General features: G+C 42.8%; 1 protein-coding gene across 1 annotated transcript in view; it reads left to right on the top strand.

Moving 5' to 3' along the window:
* The window catches only part of ASTN1 (astrotactin 1), a gene marked incomplete at both ends in the record, with an annotated part of 252365 nt that overhangs the window by 129505 nt on the left and 112949 nt on the right, over positions 1-9911 (top strand). The window contains one exon of the mRNA XM_083358699.1: positions 2638-2787. Within this exon, the coding sequence (XP_083214825.1) occupies positions 2638-2787 (150 nt within the window). The remainder of the gene's footprint in view (positions 1-2637; positions 2788-9911) is intronic.

A 9911-nucleotide genomic window follows, 5' to 3' on the forward strand; every position in this document is an offset into this window, starting at 1 on the left:
TCGATGGTATCGAAAGCCGCTGAGAGGTCTAATAGGACTAGGACAGAGGAATGTCCCCTATCCCGAGCCCTCCAGAGATCATTCACCAGAGCGACCAATGCCGTCTCCGTGCTGTACCCGGGCCTGAAACCCGATTGGTAAGGGTCCAGATAATCCGCTTCCTCCAGGACCAGAGGGAGCTGATGCGCCACCACACTCTCAACAACCTTCGCAAGAAAGCGAAGGTTGGAGACTGGACGAAAGTTGTTCAATACAGCTGGGTCCAAGGCAGGCTTCTTGAGGAGAGGTCTCACCACCGCCTCCTTCAAGACGGTGGGGAAATAACCCTCACTCAAAGAAGCAGATATGACCGCCTGGAGCCAGCCTCGTGTCCTCTCCCTAGCTGCATAAACCAGCCAGGAAGGGCACGGATCCAATAAACATGTGGTGGAGCTCAGCTTCCCCATAATCCTGTCCACTTCATCAGGGGTCACAGAATCAAACTCCTCCCAGATAACATCGACAAGACCTCCCAGATAACATCCTCCCAGATAACATCGACAAGACTCCTCATATTATGTATTATGTGCTTTATGTTCATATTATGTGCTTTAGAATATGTTTTATATTTATGTTTTATGTTTCATATTTATGTTTTATATTTATGCTTTATGTTTCATATTATGTGCTTTAGAATAAGTGTTATGAATAGATTTTTATAAAAAAAACAGTAGTGGGAGGGAACAGTTTGGTGATAAGAAGATGTTAATGGTGGTTTGATAGCATACGAAGATGCTATCACAGGACTGAGTAAAGAAGAATAAAGTCAGAAAAAAATATTGCTAGATATATTCCTGGTATTTCAAATATTATATGGTATTTTTAACTGAAAGGTAATAAAGTGAACATTAGAGGAGGAGGGTTTATATTGAAAAGAAATGTAAGCTAAGTAATCAAAAGCATAGTAGACTGGAACTGAGTCAACAAAGCCTTTGTAGATTTTTTTTTTAAAAATCCACCTTTATTATTTTTGCAAGTAACTGAAGGTAGGGAACTTACCTAACACTCCTTCCTCCTCCTATTTTCCCTCCACAATGACAACCCCGTGGGATGAGTTGGGCTGAGAGACGGTGACTGGACCAAGGTGACCCAGCTAGCTTTCATGCCTAGAGTGGGATTAGAACTCACAGTCTTCTGATTTCTAAGAGAGGAATTAAAGCACAGATTTATAGTAGAACAAAATTAGGCATAGCTAGTAACTTCTCATGAGCTGTAATAGAAACTTGTGTGACAATAATAAAGACATGATGAATAATTATAGTGATAAAACTCCTGAATGAAGAAGAAATGAAAGTATGGTCTTGAGGAACATTCCAGAAGAGTTACGAAAGAAATGAGAGGTAGCTGAGTGAGTATTTCAAGTTTGGTAGGCGGCAGCATTCTCTTCCTCCCCACAATCCTTGAAGGGATCTCTACTGCAGTAATACACACTACTAATGTACGTGAAAGGTAGCAGGAGGGGGGGGGAAGGTAAGCCCTGTTTGCCCTATAAAGAAAATATTTGAGATGCTGATTATAGAAGAGACACCTGGTCAAGGCAAGGGTGACGTACAAAGCGGGGGAGCAATGATAGAAAGAGAATGAACATGAGAAAACATCAACACAGCCTCTTGGGTTTGGGTGTTAAGTCTAAGGGAGGGTTTAAGTCTCAGCTTCATTTGCTGTATATAGTTGCTGTGTGTACAGAATACAAAAACAGAATTTCTGTAACTAGTTCCAGCCAGTAAAGGTAACAGAAGCAGACCATGATTTTGTTTTAGGTTAAAAGAAAAGAAAAAAAACACCTTGCTCAACGCATTTGTTTTGAAACTCATCCATTTTCTTTTTCTTCTTCTTCTTCAAGGAACTCATTTTACTTTCCGTTTTTACCACAGATAAGTCCTTTAGAGATGGCTGGCTAAAACATAAACAATCCACACAATTCACATTTCATATGGCCTAAGGCCGTAAAAACAAGCGGCTAAGCATAAGAGCTTGTCTGTGGCTTCAGATTTTACATGCTACCCTCGCAGCATATCTGAGCACGGCTTCTGCCTGGAGGGGACGTCATCCTGCCTGTCAGAGAGAGTTGATGGCAAAATGCCTTGACACCCGGGGAGGTGTAAAGAGGCTGCCACTCAGGGAAGCATGACTGAGACAAGAATAGATTCCTGTTTGGAGAAAGCAGGCGGACTGAAGCAGCCTATGGAGTAGCATTAATTACTCTGGGGAACCTGATGTCTATGCACTTGTGGGCTGGTAATGAGGGATACTGCTGTTCACAGCCACCAATTAGGGTATAGGCTGTTAACTGACACTGCTTCAGGAAATTGCCCAGCTCTATTTCTAAATCTATACAAATGAGCAAGACTGTTACTCACGTGCCTTCCCCCTCCTCCTCCCCTCCAAAAATGACTGTATTTCACCTCGGTGTCTGCACCTCTTTCTGCTGAATGGTCAGAACCCCAGGTTCATAAAGACCCCAGGAAGAACCAATGCACTAGCCCGTAGCTGTAGTTCATAAAAGGCTCCACCAAGAGCCATTGTGCCAGCTCAGTGTTGAGGCTTGTGAGAGAGGCATATTTGGACGTCACTGACTTCCTCTTCTTACTGTTTTAGTGGGTTCACCTAGAAGTCCTGTTAGCAAGACAACTCTGACTCTCATCAGCATCACCAGCTGTGTCATTGGCCTGGTCTGTACTTCTCATGTGAGTTGCCCACTTGTGGTCAAGATAACACTTCATGTACCGGAGCATCTTATTGCTGATGGTAAGCCAGTTTTCCACTTGTCGTTTCTATTGTCAGATCAGTATTAGGTGTAAAATGCATGTAAATGATTGTTACTAGAGCATGCTGTGAAACTTTGACATGTATTTGCACACTGGTCAGGTAAAAAAATAGAACTACTTTTGACTGATCTTTCTCACTGGCTTTTGTCTACAGCATGTAACATCTTCATTAGCCTTCATTAATCTGGCATCTTTCAGATTTGCTGGGATTCCAATTCCCAGGATTTCTACTTTTTACTCAAACTGAAAATCCTGCATGTTGCAATCCTGACACATCTGGAAAGCACTGAATTGAAGAAAGCTAACATCCTCCAAACTTGTTGGCTATTTATCCTTTCCTATTAGTTGTAGATATGTACGTGAATATAGTCATGAATAAATCCATAAAGAACAGATTAGAATTTCAAATGGCCATCCTGTATTTGTTTTTTTGCATTTCCCTGCCTCCTGATACCTTCTGTTCTAATTACACTCCCAAAACATCTTACAAAGATCAGTAGCATGGTTGCATCTACTCTCAGTCATACAATTTAAAAGGCACACCATTCCAATAAAAAGAATGGGAGAGGAGGAAGATTTCTGCTTAAGATTTGTACAGAAATATTCATAGTCAAAGCCTGGCTAGAGTACAAATGGTAGCCCCTCTGTTCTATTCATGTTGCCTCTAGAAAACTATATAAAATGTGCATCTGGATAGTCTTCATTTGCAGTCAAGATTCCATGGAGAGAGATTTTTCCACTGACCGGTTTCATGTGCTGCCTGCATCCCGCAGATGGAGCTTCACTGGTTTCTGGCATGCCACAGACTGGTGCCAGTCCGCAGACTGGGGTTTGGGGACCCCTGTGTTAGATCATCTGTTAGGATGGAGTTAAACACCCATCAGTAGATTGGTGATACTCAATTATACATCTCTACCATGAGCTTCCCAAGCGATGCTGTCAAGGTTCCTTCTCAGTGCTTTTTGGCTGTAAGGATGTGGATGAGTGGAAATAGGAGCCTACTTAACTGTAGCAATATGAAGTGGTTGTGGGCTTTGCTCCCCACCCGAGATCTGGAGAATGCAATTATAAACATTCTCTCAGATTGAGTAGGAGTGCAATCTGGAAGTCCATCTGGATTCATGGCTCCAGCTCAACAAGTTGGGGAAGCTGTGGCCATCTTGTGCACCAGCTGTCCATGTTTCTGACTCAGTAGCCTGTGTTCTTGCTCTTTCATGCATTGGTCATTTTCCATTTGGACTGCTGCAATGCATTCTACTTGGGGATGCCTTTGAAGACTGCATCTGATTCAGAATACAGCATTAGGAGCAGTTGGGTACTCCTCAATATCCCTATATAACTCCCCTGCCCAATTAATTATGCCAGTTCCTAATCAGTTTCTCAATACAATTCAGTTATCCCCACTGAGTTTCCAAGTGCCACAATCCTGTTGGCTTTTCAGAAGATTCTTAGAACAGGTATGTCAAACTGCCAGCCCACGGGCCAGATGCGTCATGTCGAAACCACACCTACCCCATTGCCGGCAAAGGAGAAAAAGTCACGATACGTTGCACAATGTCATGTGACATTACGAGTGTGACATGCCTGCTCTAGAACTTGGCATTTCACTTAGACTCTAGAACTAGGATGTTAATGTGGCAGAGTCCATGTTTGGTCTGCTTGAATAAATAGTGTTTACTTCACATCTTTAATGTTTATATTGTTTTGCTATTATTCTTTTACTTGTTATATTTACCCACCAGAAAGATGAGTGAGTGCCCTTATAAATTTGCATAATAAAGACATTAAAAGTCAAGAAATTCTCACTTCCCAAACTAATGTGCCAACACAATTTGTTTTAAGTCAAGTTCACACCTGTGAATGTTGTTCTTCTCTTCTACTAGCCCCTCATAAGGTCGGTGTTGCCCACAGACCTGATCGGACTTTACAAGCTTGTGTCATGTGCCCTAAAGATCTACTCCCCAATGAAGAAAAATCCTCGGTCGTGTACAAGATGTCATGCTAAAATTGCAACTGCCTGGCCTGCCCAGCCGGCCTGGCCTGATGGGTTTGGGTTTTAACATTATTTTAACTAACCTACTACATTGGGCACAATCATTTAACTTTAAATCTTGTATCCTGTATTCTTATTTTTATTGCCTTGTACACCGCCCTGAGTCCTTCGGGAGAAGGGCGGTATATAAATCAAATAAATAAATAAATAAATTACATTGGGGAGACAGAAAAATGACTGAGGACTAGAGTGCATGAACACAAGCTCGCTATTAGAAGACAAGAACAACATTCACAGGTGTGGGCACACATGGGCACACATAACCAAGTCTTTAATCTAACAGGGACCGAGGCAATTGCCAGTGACAAAACTAAAGGCTAAAGTTTGTTTAAGGAAGCTTGGTTTTCAAACCACTCCTCTGTCAACCAGCACATAGATCTCCCCCCCGGCATACCAGGCACTAAGGAATTGGGAAGAAGAACGACGTGCACGATATAGAGGCAAACAGTGCAAACATTCACAGAGTGCCTCATTGTATCAAAATCAAGATTGCACAAACACATAACCAGCCTGCATTGTAGAACACAGGGAAGAAGAGAAACAACTATTTAGAACCTCTGGTATAAGAACATGGGCAATGACTAGAGCTATGGCTATAACACACGGAACTGTCACGAAATCCACTGTTGATAACAGACACCCAGAGACAACTACATCCCCCCAGAATGGATGCGAGACAACTCAAAGGAATATGGCTGGCCTCAACGAACAGACTGGTGACGCGCTCCGTGAGTGGAGCACAGAGACACAGATCTCCCCACCCCAGACGTTGGCAGTTAGCCAACGAAAGCTTGATCTTTTAACCATAAAAACTGTTTTAGTTTTTCTTATTCCATCCTAGTGTTTGTTTAGTGTATGTATGTGTGTATATATATGTATATGTATATGTATATGTATATGTATATGTATATGTATATGTATATATATATATATATATATATATATATATATATATATATATATATATATATGTGTGTGTGTGTGTGTGTGTGTGTGTGTGTGTGTGTGTGTGTGTGTGTATGTACAGTATGTATGTATATGTATATATGTATATATATATGAACTCATCTGACTACCATACCAAATTATCCAACCTACTCCGAGACTCCACATACAAACTCCTCAAGACAGATCCCACCACCTACCTGGAAAAAACCACAAAATCAAAAATAAAAGCCACCCCCATCAGTGAAGAGATCCAGAAAACAATCATTCCCAGAGAAAAATCATCCAGATGTCCTAAGCTCTATGGTCTGCCCAAGATACACAAAGAAGGAACCCCACTCAGACCCATAGTCAGCTCCATAGGCTCACCTCTACAAAATCTAGCCAAATTTCTTGCCAAACAACTACAGCCTTATGCAAATTCCATCACCTCACACGTACAAAACTCATTCCAATTCATAGAGATCATAAGTAAACTAAACTTACAGCCCTGGGACCTACTTGTGAGCTTCGATGTTGTATCCCTCTTCACCCAAGTGCCTATCAAAGAAGCCTTGACAGCTATCCTAAATAAATACAACCCCCCAAAACACATCCTAGATCTGACCAACCACTGCCTATCTAACACATACTTCATCTACAATGGACAAAGATACAAACAAATGGAAGGAGCACCCATGGGATCACCCCTCTCACCTGTCATCGCAAACCTCTACATGGAACACTTTGAAACCCTCGCTCTAGAAAAATCCAACCACAAACCCAAACTCTGGCTCAGATACGTAGATGACACCTTCGTAATCTGGCCACACGGCAAAGAAAAACTGGATGACTTCCTCATACACCTCAATAGCCTACACCCCAAAATACAATTCACCATGGAAACAGAAGCTAACAATCAACTTCCCTTCCTTGATGTCTTAGTCTACAAGAAATCCAACGGCTCCCTAGGACACACTATCTACCATAAAAAAACACACACAAACCGCTATCTGAACGCACTCTCACACCACCACCCAGCACAGATCAACTCCGTAGCCAAGACACTCATCTCCAGAACAAAACACCTAGCTGACGAACAACACCTAAAAACCGAACTACACACTCTCACTAATGTACTAACAGCCAATGGATTCCAAAGAAACACGATTACCAACTTAATCCGAAGAGAGACACCCACAAAAACCCAAGACAGAGAACAAGAAAATGGCAAAGCCCTCCTCCCATACTTAAAAGGGACCACAGACAGAATCAGCAAGGTCCTCCAAAAACACAACATCAAAACAGCATTCTACACAGACAGAAAAATATCCACCATCCTAAGAAACCCCAAGGACATAATTGGGTTAGAAAACCAAGGAGTATACGAAATCCCATGCACCACCTGCCCCACCACATACATCGGACAAACCAACAGAAGAATAAGTGCACGCATTGAAGAGCACAAAAACTCACTCAGAAAAGGAGAACAAACTTCATCCCTGGTCCAACACTTTGAAGCCACGGGACATGAAATTGATTTTAAAAAAACCAAAACTATCGCCAAAATTGAACATTTCAACAACAGAATAATCAGAGAAGCCATTGAGATAGAAAAACGCCCCCACAGCATGAATAAACGAGATGATACCTCTCGTCTACCAGCCATTTGGAAACCCGCCTTGATTGACAGACGAAGCCCAACCACCAAGAATGATACCAGACCCAAACTCATGATAACATCACATGACATCACCACCACACAACCATTCAAAAAGCAAATCCGAACCCACAACGATAAAGACACACAACCACAAAACAGAAACCTAACTACAGCTGCAACAGCTGCAACATCAGCTACTTTAAACCCCTCCAAACCACACAATAAACAAACTGACACCCACTATAAAAACATGGCACCACCACAAACACGAAGCCGAACAAAAGCAGCACAACTCACCAGCTCAGGTCTGGAGCTGGCAGCTGAGACCAGCCCATCCACTCAGAACACACCCCCACCCAATCAGAACACACCCACCATTCAAAACACACTCCCACCCAATCAGAACACACTTGGTCCCCTACCCAATCAGAGCACACCTCCACAGAACACACCCCCTCTGGCAGTTTAAAAAAGAGGAACAAACAGCCACATGCTTCTCCCAGAAGAAGGAAGCAGAAGCCTGATGATGACGGATGGGATTCCGTCGAAACGTTGCGCCTACACCTTTAATTCTACGCGGGGAAAAACCCGAAAAACCAAGGATCCACATACAGGCACCCGCGAAAACCTCAGAAAACAAATATCTTACCTCTACGGGGAGGAAATCTACCAGCTAACCAAGACCTACGAAAAACTCGAAGTACGAAGAGCTTCCATTCTGTGTGACCTCACATTCCTACGCAACTGCCGAGATCAAAATTTAATCCCCATATCCTTCCAATTGAAATTCCACTCCAACTCTGCAGCCATCAAACGCATCCTGATAAGAACTGAACTAGCCCTAATCAGAAACGAACTCCACACAAAAAGATTCCTCTTGGACCGAATCAACAGAGACCTCCTCACACTTCACCTCAAACTCAGCAACAAGATCCACCCCACACTTTGGGACAAATTCAAACAAATCGCCGTCTGGAGAGCTGAAACAGAGACTGCCTACAAAACAGACACACACACCAATAAACTCCGAAGACTAAAGGAACGCCAGAAACAAACCCCTCCTCTCCCACAGCAACACATGAAACAAACTGTGCACAACATCTCAGATAGGATTCTCACCAAAGCCGAAACCAACGTCCTGTCTAAAGGATTTAATTTTGCAGTCACTCCCAAACACATTCCCACGGAAACCATTATATGCGGAGTCGAATCCAGCCTGACCAAAATTAACCCTGATGACGCCAACAAAATCAGACTCGAAGTTACCAACATCCTCTGCACCAGCAAACCACCCAAAAGCAACTTACCCAAAGAGGAACAGACAGCACTACTTAACCTAAAAAATGACACCAGCATAATCATTCTGCCAGCAGACAAAGGCAACGCCACGGTGGTAATGAACTCATCTGACTACCATACCAAATTATCCAACCTACTCCGAGACTCCACATACAAACTCCTCAAGACAGATCCCACCACCTACCTGGAAAAAACCACAAAATCAAAAATAAAAGCCACCCCCATCAGTGAAGAGATCCAGAAAACAATCATTCCCAGAGAAAAATCATCCAGATGTCCTAAGCTCTATGGTCTGCCCAAGATACACAAAGAAGGAACCCCACTCAGACCCATAGTCAGCTCCATAGGCTCACCTCTACAAAATCTAGCCAAATTTCTTGCCAAACAACTACAGCCTTATGCAAATTCCATCACCTCACACGTACAAAACTCATTCCAATTCATAGAGATCATAAGTAAACTAAACTTACAGCCCTGGGACCTACTTGTGAGCTTCGATGTTGTATCCCTCTTCACCCAAGTGCCTATCAAAGAAGCCTTGACAGCTATCCTAAATAAATACAACCCCCCAAAACACATCCTAGATCTGACCAACCACTGCCTATCTAACACATACTTCATCTACAATGGACAAAGATACAAACAAATGGAAGGAGCACCCATGGGATCACCCCTCTCACCTGTCATCGCAAACCTCTACATGGAACACTTTGAAACCCTCGCTCTAGAAAAATCCAACCACAAACCCAAACTCTGGCTCAGATACGTAGATGACACCTTCGTAATCTGGCCACACGGCAAAGAAAAACTGGATGACTTCCTCATACACCTCAATAGCCTACACCCCAAAATACAATTCACCATGGAAACAGAAGCTAACAATCAACTTCCCTTCCTTGATGTCTTAGTCTACAAGAAATCCAACGGCTCCCTAGGACACACTATCTACCATAAAAAAACACACACAAACCGCTATCTGAACGCACTCTCACACCACCACCCAGCACAGATCAACTCCGTAGCCAAGACACTCATCTCCAGAACAAAACACCTAGCTGACGAACAACACCTAAAAACCGAACTACACACTCTCACTAATGTACTAACAGCCAATGGATTCCAAAGAAACACGATTACCAACTTAATCCGAAGAGAGACACCCACA

This window comes from Vipera ursinii (assembly GCF_947247035.1).
Source record: "Vipera ursinii genome assembly, chromosome: 3".
NCBI classification, from domain to species: Eukaryota; Metazoa; Chordata; class Lepidosauria; order Squamata; family Viperidae; genus Vipera; species Vipera ursinii.